At 42.6% G+C, this 19,614-nt stretch overlaps 1 protein-coding gene across 8 annotated transcripts in view; it reads left to right on the plus strand.

Annotated features, from left to right (window-relative positions):
- The window catches only part of myo5aa (myosin VAa), a 189,764-nt gene that overhangs the window by 71,192 nt on the left and 98,958 nt on the right, over nt 1-19,614 (plus strand). For 6 of the 8 annotated variants that reach the window (XM_068017977.1, XM_068017976.1, XM_068017979.1 and 3 more), the window contains one exon: nt 18,413-18,569. In XM_068017977.1, the coding sequence (XP_067874078.1) occupies nt 18,413-18,569 (157 nt within the window). Of the gene's footprint in view, nt 1-10,965; nt 10,988-11,079; nt 11,194-18,412; nt 18,570-19,614 lie in introns of those variants that run through there. The other 2 variants (XM_068017984.1, XM_068017983.1) reach the window with 2 other exon arrangements.

Genomic DNA, 19,614 nt, shown 5'->3' on the forward strand with positions numbered 1-19,614 from the left:
AAATACAGGTGGAATAGAAGTCTGCCGCAGAATGAAAGAATCATGACTGCTACTGGGATAATGGGCATTCACCTGTTTGTTGCGCTACCTGTGGTTGCTCACCAGCTGCACATTGAGAATGGAATCATTTCTCAATGATGAAAATAGCCAATTTCAACTGCAGAGAATGCAAGACGATGTGCGTGTGGTCAATGACATCCTGCAGTATGGGAAAGCGTGCAATCTGCGCAAAACCTTGTGCTTGCTCATCTTGCTTGCCGCTGGCAAGAAGGAATGAGATGAATGAGGCTCTTGATGCAAAGAGAAACACAGTGACCTCTCTTTATAAAGCTGTGCAATACAAACTGAGAGATGTTGCTTATGCCTCTAGCTATTGCTTAAGTCTTGAGCAGAAAGCCAGGTGTATCAAAATTAAGAGGCACGGTCATCTTGATAGCTGCAAGCAGTGCTGTTGTTTCCCTGTTTTGTGGCTGCAGCAGTTGGCACTGGTCGCATGCCCTTCATTTTGTTTAATGTCATGTTCAGCTGCGAGATTAAGACAGGGTGTTGGCCACAGTGTGCAGTTGAAAAATGACAGCAGTGGCTTCAAATCACCATTGCACACCCATTGGCATCGTCATCTTACTGCTGTGTGTGCTGGTAATTGTTAGCTATGTGCGCAAACCTCTTTAACAAGGATGGTGTCTTGTGCACTTCCTGTCAGAAGTGTGTGCATGCTCCCAGACCCTGTTTTCAAGTCTTATGTGACTCTGTAGCACCTAAAAAGAGGCACGTCATGGCCCAATTTAGTCCCCCCCCCCCGACCCCGGTTTCTCCATAAGCACCTGACTAAATGTTTGCATTTCATGCTCACTTGATCTCTTAGTGGGATTATTATGGTGGATTAGTCGCTTCTTTGCTGATTCCTTTATTATATTCAGCTCTATGCTTTCGCATTCATTAAAACTCCTGAGAACTGAGTGTTCTTCATAGCTTCCAAAAATGAATGGGTTATGTAATCAGTGAAATAATTATTTTGCTTCTGGAAGTCTCGAGTACTGAATTATGGAATAGAAATGAACTGTAATGAGCCTGAGACCACTTTGTTTTATTTATAACAGTCTTTAAATGAACGAAAAATGTAGTAATTCTTGTAAGCATCTTGTTAGCTTCCATGGTTACATCTGAGGACAGGACAGATAAACAGCTGCTGTGGATGATGGAGCAGTTACTTATGAGCACAATTTCTGGTGTCTGTGTGTAAACAGAGCAGTTGTACGTTGTCCTACCCTCACTCCTAATAGACACATTAACATAGGGTACATGCATTGTTTATTGAAGCACCTTGTAACACCTAACATTTTAGAAAAAAAGTCTGGATCACCAGTCCATGTTTTCCATTAATTCTATCAATCAATGCTGACTCACCCTGTGTTCTATATTTGGAAGATAGATGCCTGTTGATCCCTTGTGTACCATGTCACACTCTCGTAATCTGAATCCTTTGAAACTCATTACTCAGTATATAAGTAGCTGCTGAAAATAATTACATTTTCAAATATTTTAACATATTGGACCATAAACCTATTGCAACCAGAAATGGATTGAACTTATGGTTTGAATAGATTGCTGTTGACTTTTTTATGATCGAAGTAATGCCATTGATTTTTAATCATCTATCCAGTTAGGCTATGGCAAGTCAATCCTAATTTGTGAAGATAAATCTTTCTGTTTGAAAGGAGCTCTATGCTTTTATTGAAAGTGTTTAAACAGTTGAGGTTTAGCTGTTGTTGACTGACCTGTCCAACATCTTATGCACCAAGTTCATGCCAATGACATCATTATGAAGTGCTGCAAAGAACAAGTATGCATTTCTCTCTCCCATTAAACTAAATGGAAGCGAGTGTGTTTGTTAATAGGTATAAAGAAACATACAGCGCTGGAAGTCCTTGGTGTCGTATTTGACCCGGAGATGAGCTTCCAGTCATCTATCCATGCCATTACTAAGAGTGTCTATTTCCACCTCTCCACCTCTGTAACATCATCTGACTTAACCCCTACCTCATCTCATCTGCTGAAACCCTTATCCATGCCTTTATTATCTCTAGACTTGACTATTTTAATGAATTCCTGACCGGCCTCCCAAGTTCTACCCTCCGTAAACTTGAGGTCATCCAAAACTCTGTTGCCCATATCCTAACTTGCACCAAGTCTTGTTCAACCATCAATCCCGTGTTTGCTGACCTACGTTTGGCTCCCGGTTAAGCAATGCTTTAATTTTAGAATTCTCTTCTTTGTTTTCAAATCCCTCCATAGTCTTGCCTTTCCCTATAAGAACATAAGAAATAGGAGCAGGAGTAGGTCATCCAGCGCCTTGAGCCTGTTCCGCCACTCAATAAGTTCATAGCTGATCTGATTGTAGCCTTAACTCCACTTGCCTGCCTGCCCCCCATAACCCTTGACTCACTTGTCAATCAAAAATCTGTCTAACACAGCCTTGAATATATCCAATGTCCCAGCCTCCATAGTTCGTTGAAGAGAATTCCAAACGCTAACGACCCTCTGAGAGAAGAAATTCCTCCTCCTCATCTTAAATGGGAGATCCCTTAATTTGAAACTGTGCCCCCTAGTTCTAGATTCCTGCATGAGGGGAAACACTGTGTCAAGCCCCCTCTGAATTTTATTCATCTCAATAAGATTACCTCCATCTCTGTAATCTCCAGCCCCACAATCCTCTGAGATTGCTGCAGTCCTCCAGTTCTGTCTTCTTGCACATCCCATTTGAATTACTCCACTATTGGTGGCTGTGCCCTCTGACATGTAGGTCCTAAGCTCTGGAATTCCTTCCCTAAACGTCTCCACCTCTCTACAGCTCTTTCCTCTTTTAAGACACTCCTTAAAATTTACCCCTAAACTAAGCCTTTGGTCATCTGCCGTAATATCTCTTTATGTAGATTGGTGTTGAATTTTGTTCGATGAGAACTCCCGCGAAATGCCTTGAGACTGTATTAAAGGTGTTCTATAAATACAAGTTCTTATAGTAGTAGAGGAGGCCCTTGTGGCTCTACTGTCCAGTCTCAAAGTTCTAAAATATGAAGCACCACTCTGCTTCATACCCTCAATTGCAATCGCTGCCTAATTTATTCAGCTCCCTCCTTGAATTTGTTGACGCTGTCCAGCTCACTGGACAGTTTGTAGCCAATATTCTGTGTATGGCAGCTAAATCTCAATTGTTTCCCTCCCTTCTGAGCTGAAATCCATGCCCTCTTGTAGAGTTTGTTCACACTTATTGGGACATCAATGACGAGAAGTGTGGCAGAGGCCGTGTTTTTGTCATTAGCATTTGATTTGCACGAGCCAGTCCACACATAGTCAATGGTATTTGTGACCATGGGGATCATCCTCCAGAAAACCAGGCCCAGAGCACATTTCCAGCCCTGTCTGTCCGAGATCTTCTGGGATTCTAGCTAAACGGGCTCGAAGCCTAGGCCTGTCTATCCACTTGTACTGATGAGTGGTTGGAGTTCAAGCTCTGCTTTCTCCATGTATCCAACATGGGCACTTTCAAGGTGTTGCATATTTTGAGAATAGAAACAATGTGATTTGCCTATTCCCTTCAATCTTGATGAAGAACTTCCCTTCATCAGCCTCTTGACCTCTGTTAAAAGGGAAATTTTATACTGATTGGGAAAACAAAAACTTTTATTCAGTGACTCACTTTAGTACATTTTCACTCTGTGTTTTGTTGAGATTTAAAACAAAACTTCCCTTTCTTCTTCATGCATTGGAAGTCACTTGACTTCATGGTCCCATCAGTACCCCTTTGTGATTAGTCAGTACTTCAGTTTGATGGTCTCGGTTTCTGTTGCCTCAGTACAGTATGCCGCTTGTCACATGACCCAATGGGAAGCAGTCTCATTGGCTCATCTGAGGCCACTATTTGGCGTGACAGGTGTAGTGCTTCGCTTGGTAAATAAGTGTAAGAAATTTGACTATTCAATGAAATTTCAGCAAAAAATATGGTAATTGCAGAAAAGCTCAAATACTGCCCTTTTTATTTAAATAGAGTTTGATGTCAAATCCACACACATTCCTAGAGAGGGAGGTAATCAACCAGCGAATGGGTTTTGGTCTCTGCCTGTGTCCCCAGTTCGCTCAAGGCTCTTGTAAGGAACTGGCTTGTCTCGGCTCTGTACTTAGCTTTGAAATCAGACACAAACCCAGCTCCTTCCACTCTGTGGTGAAGCATGTGTTGTGCAAACTGAGTTGCCCTCCATTGCTTCCTCGTTAACTTTCTCCAGTTATGGGGTCTTTTCCCCTAAATTGCTTTCTTAGTAGCAAGACATTGCTCTTTTGTAGTGACAAAGCCTTACATTACTGATCATCCCTTTCATCACACTGAAATTCTAGCTGAATATTTCAATACAATTTTTCATCACAAAAAGCTATTAAACTGCTTGGCACAGCAGGATGTTCTCCCTTTATACAATAATATTTAGACCACTTCCAGCGACTGAACTAATTCTTTGCCAAGTGGTTAGCACTGCAGCCTCACAGCTCCAGCGACCCAGGTTCAGTTCTGGGTACTGCCTGTGCGGAGTTTGCAAGTTCTCCCTGTGACCGCGTGGGTTTCTGCTGGGTGCTCCGGTTTCCTCCCACAGCCAAAGTTTGCAGGTTGATTGGTAAATTGGCCATTGTAAATTGCCCCTAGTGTAGGTAGGTGGTAGGAGAATTGAGGGAAGGTGGGGATGTGGTAGGGGAATATCGGATTAGTGTCTTCTTCTTCTTCTTTGGCCTCCTTGTCTCGAGAGACAATGGGTAAGCACCTGGAGGTGGTCAGTGGTTTGTGAAGCAACGCCTGGAGTGGCTATAAAGGCCAATTCTAGAGTGGCAGACTCTTCCACAGGTGCTGCAGATAAAATTGGTTGTCAGGGCTGTTACGCAGTTGGCTCTCTCCTTGCGCTTCTGACTTTTTTCCTGCCAACTGCTAAGTCTCTTCGACTCGCCACGCTTTAGCCCCACCTTTATGGATGTCCGCCAGCTCTGGCGATCGCTGGAAACTGACTCCCGCGACTTGTGATCAATGTCACAGGACTTCATGTTGCGTTTGCAGACGTCTTTATAGCAGAGACAAGGACGGCCGGTGGGTCTGATACCAGTGACGAGCTCACTGTACAATGTGTCCTTAGGGATCCTGCCATCTTCCATGCGGCTCACATGGCCAAGCCATCTCAGGCGCTGCTGGCTTAGTAGGGTGTATATGCTGGGGATGTTGGCCACCTCGAGGACTTCTGTGTTGGAGATACGGTCATGCCACCTGATGCCAAGGATTCTCCGGAGGCAGTGAAGATGGAATGAATTGAGACGTCACTCTTGGCTGACGTATGTTGTCCAGGCCTCGCTGCCGTAGAGCAAGGTACTGAAGACACAGGCTTGATACACTTGGACTTTTGTGTTCTGTGTCAGTGTGCCATTTTCCCACACTCTCTTGGCCAGTCTGGACATAGCAGTGGAAGCCTTTTCCATGTGCTTGTTGATTTCTGCATCGAGAGACAGGTTACTGGTGATAGTTGAGCCTAGGTAGGTGAACTCTTGAACCACTTCCAGAGTGTGGTTGCCGATATTTATGGTTGGGGCATTTGTGACGTCCTGTCCCATGATGTTCGTTTTCTTGAGGCTGATGGTTAGGCCAAATTCGGTGCAGGCAGCCGCAAACCTGTCGATGAGTCTCTGCAGACACTCTTCGGTGTGAGATGTTAATGCAGCATCGTCAGCAAAGAGGCGTTCCCTGATGAGGACTTTCCGTACTTTGGTCTTCGCTCTTAGACGGGCAAGGTTGAACAACCTGCCACCTGATCTTGTGTGGAGGAAAATTTCTTCTTCTGAAGACTTGAACGTGTGAGAGCAGCAGGGAGAAGAAGATCCCAAACAGTGTAGGTGCAAGAACACAGCCCTGTTTCACGCCACTCAGGATAGGAAAGGGGTCAGATGAGGTTCCTAGAATAGATAAGGGGGAATTGGTGGATGTGGTATATTTAGATTTTCAGACAGCTCTTGATAAGGTCCCACACAAGAGGTTGGTAAACAAGTAACGAGCAGTGTACCACAGGGATCAGTGCTGCGGCTGCAATCTTTTACAATTTATATAAATGACTTGGATGAAGGGACCGAAGGTATGGTTGCTAAATTTGCTGATGACACCAAGATAGGTAGGAAAGTAACTTGTGAAGAGAACATGAGGCTACATAGGGATATAGATAGGTTAAGTGAGTGGGCAAAGATCTAGCAAATGGAGTATATGGTGGGAAATATGAAACTGTCCAGTTTGGCAGGAAGAATAAAAAAGAAGCGTATTATCTAAATGGTGAGAAATTGTAGAGGGATCTGGGTGTCCTAGTGCATGCATTGCAAAAGGTTAGTATGCAGATACAGCACATAATTAGGAATGCTAATAGAATGTTATCATTTATTGCAAGGTGAATTGAATACAAAAGTAGGGAGGTTATGCTTCAGCTATACAATGAATTGGTGAGACCACATAGGGAGTACTGTGTACAGTATTGGTCTCCTTATTTAAGGAAGGATGTAAATGTGTTGGAAGTAGTTCAGAGAAGGTTTACTAGACAAATACCTGGAATGGGCAGGTTGTCTTATGAGGAGAGGTTGGACAGGCTAGGCTTGTATCTGCTGGAGTTTAGAAGAGTAAGAGGCATCTTGATTGAAGCATACAAGATTCTGAGGGGTCTTGACAGGGTGGATGTGGAAAGGATGTTTCCTCTTGTGGGAGAATCTAGAACTAAGGGTCAATGTTTAAAAACAAAGGGTCGCCCATTTAAGACCGAGATGAGGAGAATTTTTTTCTCTGAGGATCGTGAGTCTTTGGAACTCTCTTCCTCAAAAGACGGTGGAAGGAGAGTCTTTGAATATTGTTAAGGCAGAGGTTGATAGATTCTTGATAAGCAAGAGCTGAAAGGTTATTGGGGGTAGACGGGAATGTGGAGTTGAGGTTACAATTAGATCAGCCATGATCTTGTGGAATGGCGGAGCAGGCTCGAGGGGCCAAGTGGCCTACTCCTGCTTCAAATTCGTATGTTTGTAAAGACAATTAGAACATATGGGATTGGGGAGAATATACTGGCATTGATTGAGAATTGGTTAATGGACAGAAAACACACAGTAGAAATAAATGGGTCATGTTTGGATTGGCAGGCTGTGACTAGTGGGGTACCACAAGGATCAGTGCTTGGGCCCCATCTATTCACAATCTATATCGATGATTTGAATGTGGGGATTAAATGCAATATTTCCAAGTTTTCAGATGCCACATAACTAGGTGGAAGTGTGAGTTGTGAGGAGGATGCAAAGACGCTTCAAGGGGATTTGGAGAGACTAAGCGAGTGGGCAGAAATTTGGCAGATGGAATACAATGTGAAGAAATGTGAGGTTATCCACTTTGGTAGGAAAAGCAGAAATACAGAGTATTTCTTAAATGGTGAGAGGCTGGGAAGTGTTGAACTTCAAAGGGACTTGGGTGTCCTTGTTTGAGTCACTGAAAGCTAACATGCAGGTACAGCAAGCAATTAAGAAGGCAAATGGTATGTTGGCCTTTATTATTAAAGGATTTGAGTATAGGAGTAAAGATGTCTTACTGCAATTATATGGAGCCTTGGTGAGACCGCACCTGTATTATTGTGTGCAGTTTTGGCCTCCTTACCGAAGGAAAGATATACTTGCCGTAGAGGAGTGCAACGAAAGTTCACCAAACTAATTCCTGGGATGGAGGGATGGTCCTATGAGGAAAGATTAAATAGACTTGGATCTTTATTCTCTGGAGTTTGGAAGAATGAGATGTGATTTCCTTCAAGCATACAAAATTCTTACAGGGCTTGACAGGGTAGAGGCAGTAAGGATGTTTCCCCTGGCTGGGGAGTCCAAAATCAGGGGACACAGTCTCAGAATAAGGGGCACACCAGTTTGGACTGAGATGAGGGGGAATTTCTTCACTCAGAGGGTGGTGAATCTGTAGAATTCTCTGCCCCAGAGAGCTGTGGCGGCTCAGTCGTTGAGTATCTTCAAGATTGAGATTAATAGATTTCTACATATTAAAAATATCAAGGGTTACGGGGATAGGGCAAGAAAATGGTGTTTAAAGTAGATCAGCCATGATGTCATTGAATGGCGGAGTGGGCTCGAAGGGCTACTCCTGTTCCTATTTCTTATGTTCTTTTATGGATTTCAAAATGTAAACTGATTGTCATGGATGTTTATGTTCATCTAATGTTGGGAATTTCTTTAGTAACAGATCTCTTCAAATCCGCCATGTGTATCAATCACAATAGAGGTGTAGTCTGTTGCTGCCATAGATGTTGAGGTTTTCAGCAAGCGCTTCTCCTTCCTTCAGTAGGCATTGTCTAAACTATACTAAGCTAGCATTAATGAAAGACTGTGATAGGCTTGCAGAAGACGAAGATTCCCTGACAAGATTTTTTTTTTTGTTTGTGGGATGTGGGCATCGCTGGCTAGGCATTTATTGCCCATCCTTAATTGCCCTTGAGAAGGTGGTGGTGAGCTGCATCTTCAACTGCTGCAGTCCTTGGGGTGTAGGTACACCAACAGTGCTGTTAGGAAGGGGGTTCCAGGATTTTGACCCAGCGACAGTGAAGGAACAGCGATTATAGTTCCAAGTCAGGATGGTGTGTGGCTTGAAGGGGATCTTGCAGGTGGTGGTGTTCCCATACATCTGCTGTCTTTGTCCTTCTAGGTGGTAGAGGTCGCGGGTTTGGAAGGTGCTGTCAAAGGAGCCTTGGTGAGTTGCTACACTGCATCTTGTAGATGGTACATGCTGCTGCCAGTGTGCATCGGTGATGAACGGAGTGAATGTTGAAGGTGGTGGGTGGGGTGTCAATTATAGATGAGGGAGGCCATTTGGCTCAAACTTAGTTTGTCTATCCAGTAATACTCTAAACGTTCCCCATTGCAACATTCAGTTAGTTCTTAAAAATCTCCTGAGTTTTGGCCTTGACTGGTGTATTTGGAAGTCCAATCCAGGCGTTGATTACTCTTTGTGTGATGTCAGTCCTACGTTTGCCTTTTCTTTGGTTTGAACCTCTTTCCTCTTGTCCTACTGACGCAACTTTCTTCAATTTTCAGAGTTTATTTAATTCATGCCATTAATCATCTTATGTATCTCTAAGATTACTACTTAGGTCTCCTGATAAGGCCAAAAAGCTCGCATTTATCTAATTTTTCCTCCTAAGTCAGATTTCTGACACTAGAGCCTTGTCGCTCATCGCTGTCTCAATTGTTTTGCATCACTAGCCCAATATGAAGCTGACTGAAGTGTATGAAACCCATGAACTGATGGAATAATTATTCCATGGAAATTAAAAATTGCCCAGAAGGGAAGATGCTACAACAGGGAATGCTGAGAATCATCAGTAGGTCTTGGCTCCTTCTGTGGATAGAAATAACTCCAAAAAAAAAAGCCACTTGCTCCAATATTTAGCTGTGACTTTACGCTAGCTTCTCAGTATAATAGTGCACCAGCACGTATCCAATGACGAATTGTTTGAAATCAGGGACAGTTTGTTTAATTTGGATTTCATTGTCAAAGTTAATCTCCATTGGATTTCAGTTCCTGGGAAAATCCGGCCATACTGTAGTCCCAGTATCTTTTGGCTTGCTTTGCATGCCAGCTGTATAGAGTGGGCATGGCCAGCCAAGCCTCCGATAAGTAAGTGCTGAAAGACCAAATGCATTACAGGATCCTGTTCTGGGAGTATTTGATTGCATTAACACAGACATGTAATTTTTTTAGCACAGGAGGAGGCCATTCAGCTGTTCTTGCCTGCACTGATTTTAAGCCCCACTTGTAAGCTGGTTGTACAGACACTTTCCCATTTTCTCACCATGCCCTGTTAATTTCCTTAGCTAGCCAGTACCATTTTGAATTGGTGCATTAACTTGAGCATTAATCACCACTTGTGGAAAAATGTGCCAGATTCTGAGAGATCTTTGCAAGAAAGGGTTTCCTCTAGTCCTCTCTTTAGTCTTGAATAGGGATTTCTTTTCATCTCCATGCTTCACAGAGAAGCTGGACTGATGGCAGAGTGATACACATATACTCTGCGTCTCTGTCAACAGCGCTGTCTTCAGAATGAGACTGATTATTTTTTCAAAACAAGTCATCAGCTTTATGTTCCAAGCAGCTGTTTATTACAGATAAAAGAACAGTAGGAAATGGGCGCAGAGATTTGTAAATGGAATGCAGCCCTTGGTTTTAACCTTTGATGCCTTTTCTTCACCATGCGAATTGGATAGAGTTTCAAGAGGCATCAGTATTGGCCTACTTTACACTTCAGGAGGTGCAATCTTTGTTAATGAGACTTTTCTGAAGCCATTCACTGTTTAGTGCCTGGCAGTGACGTGCACCTGTTTTTAAATAAACTGTAATTATTAAATGACCATGTTTTTAAGTGTAAAACAGGTGCTTTGACTGCTTGCTATAATAAGAAAATTCAGTTTAGGTCTCTTCAAAGCTACTGCCTTCAAGCTTATGTGTGATTATTTTATTGCTATAGTATCTTCAGCTATATTCAATCTTTAAACAAGTTTTAGAGAACTGAGTTAAAACCAATTAGGCAAAGTCTTTCCATGTTTTAATAGATAACAGCAATACAATAAACAAGAGAATGCATTCACCAGTTATTAGTTACCATGGGTAATATGAGGAACATGCTAGAGCTAATTGCTATTAACTCAGCAAGTGGGAAACGGCGAGAGTGGAGCCGGAGTATAAAGAGACCAGGAGACAGAGAGAGAGTTCATTCAGCGAGCGGGAAACAGCGAGAGCGGAGCTGGAGCATAAAGAGACTGGGAGAGAGAGAGAGAGGGAGAGAGTTCATTCAGCGAGCCGGATTACCTTCCGGGAACAGTCCAGGCGTGCCAGAGTTTTGGAAAAAAAAAAGTCAACAGTAACATCACAGGAAAGCTGCAAGTTGATTGGTTGGTGAGTAACTGCTGTTGGGGAATAACTCTAAACAGCTCGGTAAATAACTAAAGTAAAGAGAAAGGTCTACAGTTCTTTTTCAGTATAGTAGGTAGTGTTTTTTTTGGGAGGGGAATCAAGGTACCTAGTGTTAATCTAATTTTTGGGTAATTTAAGGGAGTAAAAACAGTGAAAAATAAAACAAAGAGTGTCATCACAGGAAAACCGTAAGTTCATTGGTTGGTAAATAACTGCTAATTTGAGTTACCTATTCTAAGTTGCTTTCAAATTAAAGGTGAATACGAGAAATATTTTACAGATTAAAAACTAAAGACCAGTCGTAAATTTAAAAAACAAATTACAATCTAATTAAATAAAATAGAGATGCAGGGCCAGGCGATGTGTTGTACCTGCATGATGTGGGAGCAGGTGGGACCCCATTGTGGTTCCTGGTGAACACATCTGTAGCAAGTGTTGGCTGCTCGAGGAACTCCAGCTCAGAGTTGATGAGCTGGAGTCTGAGCTTCGGACCCTGCGACACATCAGGGAGGGGGAGAGTTACCTGGACACTGTGTTTCAGGAGGCAGTCACACCCCTTGGATTAACTACCGTGAATTCGACCAGTGGTCAGGGACAGGAGAGTGTGACTATCAGTGAGGCAGGTAAAGAGATCCAGGAGGTAGTGCTGCAGGAGCCTCAGCCATTGTCCTTGTCCAACAGCTTCGAGATTCTTGCTCCCTGTGTGGACGAGAGCAGGGACTGTAGGGAGGATGAGCAAACTGACCACAGCACCGTGGTACAGGGAGCCATTCAAGTGGGGGTGGGGGGGGGGGGAGAAAAGAGAAATTTAGTCATAATCGGGGATCGTATAGTTAGGGGCATAGACACTGTTCTCTGTGGCCAGGATCGAGAGTCCCGAAGGCTCTGTTGCCTACCTGGTGCCAGGGTTCGGGATATCTCATCTGGGCTGCAGAGGAACTTGGAGTGGGAGGGGAAAGATCCAGTTGTCGTGGTCCACGTAGGTACCGACGATATAGGTAGAACGAGGTTAGAGGTTCTGCTGAGGGAATATGAGCAACTAGGGGCTGAATTAAAAAGCGGGACCAAAAAGGTAATAATCTCCCGATGACTACCTGAGCCATGAGCAAATTGGCAAAGGGTCAATAAGATTAAAGAGGTAAATGGGTGGCTCAAAGATTGGTGTGGGAGAAATGTGTTCGAATTTGTGGGGCATTGGCACCAGTACTGGGGAAGGAGGGAGCTGTTCCGATGGGATGGGCTCCATCTGAATCATGCTGGGACCAGAGTCCTGGCGAATCGTATAACTAGAGCTGTAGATAGGGCTTTAAACTAAATAGTGGTGGGGGGGGGGGGGGGGGGGGGTGGGTGGGGGAGGGTTCAGTTGCATGGAAAAACAAGAAGTTAAAGAAGAAGTAGAAGTGCAGGTTGGTGTTGAGGCTGGTTGTTACCAAACTGTAAAGTATACTGGTTAAACCAGAAGAGAGAAATAATAAACAGGCGGATAAAGCATCAGTGCTGAGGGACAGGTTAGGGGGTATAGCCCAAATAACAGTTCTATATACAAATGCATGGAGTGTAAGTAATAAACTAGATGAACTGCAGGCGCAAATTCAAATGGAAAATTATGATGTGGTGGCCATTGCGGAGACGTGGCTGCAGGATGGTCGGGACTGGTAACTAAATATACCTGGTTATAAAGTTTACAGGAGGGACAGGGAAAATGGCAGAGGGGGTGGAGTCGCCTTACTGATTAGAAATAATATCACCTCATTGGTGAGGGTGGATATAATGAGGGGAAAGCATCCAGTGGAGACCTTACGGGTGGAATTGAGGAACAGAAAAGGATCTAAAACTGTAATAGGTGTTGTGTATAGACCCCCAGTAGCAGTCCTGAGGTGTTAGATTGTATAAATGCACAAATTTGGCAAGTGCGTAACAAAGGCAGAGTAGTATTAATAAGGGATTTTAACTTACACATAGATTGGGAAAGGCAGACTAGCACCTGTCAGAAAGGTAGTGAATTTCTGGAATGTGTCCGGGATAGTTTCCTACAGCAATATGTCCTAGATGTAACAAGGGGACTGGCAATATTAGATTTAGTTATGAATAATGAGCCAAGTTTAATTAGTAGCCTAACTGTGCGTGAACATTTATCAAATAGTGATCACAACATGATCGAATTCAAGGTAGAGTTTGAAAGTGAAAAGCACGAATCAGCTACTAGAATTTTAGACTTGGGTAAGGCTGACTTTACTGGGATGAGACAGAGACTGTCCATGGTAAACTGGGTAGATCTGTTAATGGGTCAAACGACTGAAGAACAGTGGAGAATATTTAAAGAAACATTTAACAAAATACAGAGCGAGTATATACCCCTGAGAGGAAAAAGCTCCACTTGACAGAAAAAACAGCCATGGACAACTAAAGAGATTAGGGATAGCATAAAACAAAAAGAAAGGGCTTCAAAAATGCAAAACGCTGCACAGATCCGGCCAAATGGGATCGATACAAAGACCAGCAAAGGATCACAAAGCAGCTTATAAGAGCTACTAAAAGAGATTATGAAAGGAAACTTGCAAGGGCCATCAGACTCAATAAGAAGAAATGTTATAGTTACATAAAGGGAAAGCGGGTGGTCAAGAGCAATGTAGGCCCACTAAAAGCTGAAACTGGAGATATTGTCATTGATAATGGGGAAATGGCAGACATGTTAAACAATTAATTGCCTCAGTATTTACAGCTGAAAAGGAGGATAACTTGCCCGAAGTCCTGAAAAAATTAATAGCTGATAGGGGACAGGGACTTAATACAATTAATGTAAGTAAATCATCGGTAACAAGGAAATTAATAGAACTAAAGAGTGAGAAATCCCCAGGACCTGACGGTTTCCATCCGAGGGTATTAAGGGAAGTAGGGGCGCACATTGTAGATGCCCTAACTATAGTCTTTCAGAGTTCCCTAGGTTCAGGAGTGGTCCCTCTGGATTGGAAAGTTGCACATGTCACTCCACTTTTTAAGAAGGGTGAAAGGGGGAACCAAGGAAATTACAGAGCAGTTAGCCTGACATCTGTGGTGGGCAAGTTGCTGGAGTCTATAATCAAGGATAGGGTGACTGAACACTTAGAAAAATTTCAGTTAATCAGGGACAGCCAGCATGGATTCATGATGGGAAGGTCATGCCTGACAAATCTCATTGAGTTTTTTGAAGAAGTGACTAAGGTAGTGGACAGGGGAGTGTCCATGGATGTTATTTATATGGACTTCCAGAAGCATTTGATAAAGTCCCACATAAGAGACTGTTAACTGAGGTAGAAGCCCATGGAGTTGAGGGCAAATTCTTGACATGGTTAGAAAGTTGGTTGAGTGGTAGGCGACAGAGAGTGGGGATAATGGGTAAGTACTCCGATTGGCAGGATGTGACTAGTGGTGTCCTGCAGGGATCTGTCTTGGGGCCTCAATTATTCACATTATTCATTAACGACTTGGATGATGGCGTAGTAAGTCCATATATCCAGATTTGCTGATGATACAAAGTTAGGTGGCATTGTAGACAGTCTAGATGATAGCATAAAATTGCAAAGAGATATTGACAGACTAGGTGAGTGGGCAAAACTGTGGCAGATGGATTTCAATGCAGGCATGTGTGAGGTTATCCATTTTGGACCAAAAAAAGATAGAGCAGGGTACTTTCTAAATGGAAAGAGGTTAAGTACAGTGGATGTCGAGAGAGACTTGGGGGTTCAGGTGCATAGATCTTTAAAATGCCACAAGCAAGTGCAGAAAATAATCAAAAAGGCTAATGGAATGCTAGCCTTTATATCTAGAGAATCGGAGTATAAATACACAGAGGTTATGCTGCAGCTGTACAAAACCCTGGTTGGACCCCACTTGGAGTACTGTGAGCAGTTCTGGGCTCCACACCTTAGGAAGGATATATTGGCCTTGGAGGGAGTGCAACGTAGGTTTACAAGAATGATACCTGGACTACGGGGGTTAAGTTACGAGGAGAGATTACACAAATTAGGCTTGTTTTCTCTAGAATTTAGAAGGTTAAGGGGAAATCTGATTGAAATATTCAAGATATTAACAGGAAAAGACAGACTAGATAAAGATAAGCTATTTCCACTGGTTGGAGATTCTAAAACTAGAGGGCATAGTCTAAAAATTAGGACCAGACCGTTCAGGAGAGATGTTAGGAAGCACTTCTTCACGCAAAGGGTGGTAGAGTTTGGAACTCTCTCCCACAAACAGCAGTTGAAGCTAGAACAGTTGTTAATTTTAAATCTGAGATAGATAGATTTTTGTTAAGCAAAGATCTTAAGGGATATGGGCCAAAGGCAGGTATATGGAGTTAGGCCATGGATCAGTCATGATCTCATTGAATGGCGGGACAGGCTCGAGGGGCTGAATGGCCTACTCCTGTTCCTATCTTCCTATGTTCCTATGCTATGTTGGTTGATGCAATATAATCTTTACACTCGATTACTCCACTTTTGAGATTTGGTGTTTTTAAAAATACCGTTTTACCTTGCAATAGTTTCGTAGGAGTGAACTTCCTCTCCTATGTACTCAGAATCTTACAAAGTATTACATAGTATTTACAGCACACAAACAGGCCATTGACCCCAACAGGTCCATTGCCGGTGTTTATTCTCCACATGAAGTCTCTTCCCACAATTCTTCTTCAAACTCCATCAATCCATCCTTCTATTCCTTACTCCCTCCATATAACAGCCATGTGTTTAATGCCTGTCTTGCAAGTATTATTTGACCATCTGGGTTTAGTAATTAGCCCAATTGTGTGAAATTGCTTACTAAAATATCAATAGTTAGTGCTCCACTCTTAATTAAATACATTTATTCTTGGGTTTCCGTTGGGTTTTGGATGTTGACGTTGGATTTTCTCTGGGCTTGGCCGGACTGTGTGGAACAGGTAAAGTCCTTTCAGGGGCTGTTTGATTACAGGTTCTGGAAGGTTAGCCAAGGATTGGAATTGGTACTTCAGTTGGGTTCTTTCACGCTGCTGATTTGAGTGTGCAGGGTTGGAAAGACAAGAATTTAACTTGTTTTTGCCAAATATAACATATGCAGTAGCTTGGCTTTTATATAAATAAATCGATATTTTTAAAGTGGGCACCAGACACTAGTGGTTAACTGGGCACTACATCAACAGTATTTATTCTTCTGATGACATTCAACTGCCAATGCTTCCTTCATTTCTTTGGAGGCACTTGGCTTCTCTTCAAATGGCAATGTTGACTCAACCCAAGTGTTACCACTGTGTACACGGGGCATTGGAGCATGTTGCACTTGCTGAACCTGTGGCACAGCAGACCTATCTCTGTTGATACCATGGAGGCAGATGGCAACATGAAGACAATTGGAGCTGGGCCATGGGTTCAATTGTTGTAGTTTACCTGTGTGGGTCGTGGTGTCTTTTTAAAGTAACCATTTCCAGGTAGTGTTTCAGTGGTCTGTCTTCTTTGCTTTGAGAATTTACTCCTATTAACATCACCTGTACAATTCTTCAAAGGGGAAGGAAACTTCTAGAAGTTGGAACCAAAATCCATGCCATTCAAAGTTAAATTGCCACTTGTTTTTTTTGTCGCAATTGTCAAGAATCCACACCGTTCCATCAAACATTTTGTACAATCAGTTTCTTATAAACTACTTTAAATTGGGAAATAAGTCTTTGGCTTATACAGTGAAAATGCAGAAGCATTCTTACAGGAAATCTTTTTGCAGATATGTCTGCTTGTATTTGGGGGATTGCAAAATAAATGAGTACCCATGTGGTTTATCTAGTTCCTGAAAGTATTTGGAGATTTGCTGTCTTGTTTTGAGTTTGAAACCATTATACCTTGTTCAAAGCAGTTCTCAGAAACTCTGTTAAGGTTCCTTTTTACAGAAATGGTCTTAAAAGAATCTCCCAAAACCAAAATGTGACATAAAAGTTTTGGAATACAATGAAAGGTGGCAAATTCTTTCTGTCTGCTACCCCCTCGACTCTACAAATAGAAATGTGCTGTCATTGTCCAGTTGTGAAAAAGCCAGGATTGTCTCCAATTGAACTTTGGCAAAATTGAAGTTATCCAATTTGCTTTAGCTGGCAGTGGCATAGTGGTAATGTCACTGGACTAGTAATCCAGAAACCCCTTGGGGGACATGGGTTGGAATTCCACCACAGCAGATGGTGAAATTTGAATTCAATTAGTAAGTCTGGAATTAAAACACTAGTCTAATGGTGATCATGAAACCATTGTTGTAAAAACCCATCTGGTTCACTAATGTCCTTTAGGGAAGGAAATCTGCTGTCCTTACCTGGTCTGACCTGCATGCGACTCCAGACCTACAGCAATGTTGTTGACTCTTAAATGCCCTCTGAAATGGCCTAGCAAACCACTCCGTTCAAGGGCAATTGGGGATGAGCAGTAAATGCTGGCCTAGCCAGTGATGCCCACATTCCACGAACGAATATATTAAAAAAAAAAAGCTGTGTACCCATGCTCTGATTCCATCTCCACCCCAGCTGCTGACACAGGCTGAATCTAAAGGTGCTCCCCCTTGAATGGAGCTGAAAATTCACCCTCCATCCTTTTCACTGCACCATTGATGGCAGAGACTTCAGCCATCTTAGGGCTACTCTCTACCCAACCCTCTCACTAGCGAACTGAATTCCCATCTTCAAAATGTTTCTCAAAACCCTTAAATCTCTGACTCTGCTTTCAATCATCTCCCCTACCACTTTTATTAATGCTGAGCACCTTGAAGAACTTTGCTACATTAAAGGTGTTGTTATGTAAATGCAAGTCGGTTGTAGGTGTCGTGGGGGTGGGGAGAGTGGGGCTGATGCTTGTCGCATTAGACATTGTATGTTTTTCTGTAGTACTTACCAGCCAATCCATTCATCCGCCTTTCACTTTTCCAAGGTACAAAGGCAGTACAAATATTAGCCATCCCATGTATTGGAGAGCTGGGATCAGCATCCTGGAAAGGACATCTCCACATAAGAACAGTGAGCCAAAGACACACAGACCATCTCCAAACAACACATAGTGGGTTTCCTGCAGCCTGCTTCCTTGAAGTAAAAAGTATACAGTTCCTCCTCTTGATTAGGAAAAACTGTAGCCCTTTTTAATGCAAAATGTATGGAGTATTTCCATTAAAAAAAAATCTTCCTTCACTGTCCCTAATATTGTTCTTCTTTGACTAATTTTGACTGGTTTATTCCCAGGAGAGAAAATATAATCTAGTGTTGGTCCCTTCCACTTGCTCTCTAGAAAACATTGCCTATAGTTCTGCAGGAGGTGAAGGTTGTGGTTTTTGCATGCCTGATCTTTTTTTTTTTGAGAAGGCAAATCACATTTTCATTGTGCTTTGCTAACTGATTATTGAGTGTGCAACAATTTATAATCTGTGTTTCAGAGATGAGCGGAATCAATCTATTATCGTAAGTGGAGAGTCTGGAGCAGGGAAGACTGTCTCAGCTAAATATGCCATGCGATACTTTGCAACAGTCAGTGGTTCCGCCAGTGAGACTAATGTGGAAGAGAAGGTACTGGCCTCCAACCCCATCATGGAGGTGAGATTGATGTTGGAAAAGCAATTTAATTAAATGGCTCTTTTCCTAATTAGATTCATGGTTAAATCTGAAATATGTTGAGGCAGTTCAAGGGTTATTGAGAGGTTGAGGTTGGTACTTTCCAAGAAAATGTACATTAAGTTGTCCCTGCTTTAGACTGAAAATTAAGCTCCTTTTAAACATGGCCTGTGAGACTGAATGAACTGATCCAACCCACTTCATTTTGCATTGCCCAAAAGGTGAAAGGTTCTCTTGGACACAGTCGATAGGCTTGAATGCATCATCAAAGTGTGAAGTTTGCGCTGTTGTGAGGATTTTAGCCTTTCTGAATTGGACCAGGCCGATGTAGAGCCTTGGTTTGTGTACCCTTCATAACGCATCATGAGCAGAACTTTGCTGGATCCAAATGCGAGTAAAGTGGAGGGGTCACATATGTACTTTTAACTGTCAATATGATTCATGACTTTCATGTCGAAATTGTAGTTCATCCACTTCCAGATGTCAGTTGAGCTTACCTTGCATTGTTTAGTCCCAAGTCTTTGTGCTGCCAGGAGCTGCTCCTATGAACACAATACCTGTGAGGTGACATTAGCAGCAATATTGTACCATTGGCTCTGTCACTAATAGAGCAAATGGTATTGCCTTGGTCTGTTGAACTTATGAAGTTCCGAAGAAGGGTCACTGACCCGAAACGTTAACTCTGCTTCTCTTTCCACAGATGCTGCCAGACCTGCTGAGTGAATCCAGCATTTCTTGTTTCTGTTTCAGATTTCCAGCATCCGCAGTATTTTGCTTTTATTATGAACTTATGAACTTGCTTTTGAAGAGAATGTTGCTGGACAATTTTCAAAGTGTGATCATACGAAAGCTTTGATATGCTCTAGCAAATCTTTGGGATAGTGAAATTCCTTTGATCCACTGAAAGAGGCAAATCACATTGACACTCCAATAATGAGCATACATGCTCCCAGGGTATCTGCTTGGCCTCATCACCTCAGTGCGTTTTAACTGTTTCCTTCATAGAATAAGTGATTACTGGACTCTA

Source organism: Heterodontus francisci, chromosome 38, assembly GCF_036365525.1.
Source record: "Heterodontus francisci isolate sHetFra1 chromosome 38, sHetFra1.hap1, whole genome shotgun sequence".
Taxonomy (NCBI): domain Eukaryota; kingdom Metazoa; phylum Chordata; class Chondrichthyes; order Heterodontiformes; family Heterodontidae; genus Heterodontus; species Heterodontus francisci.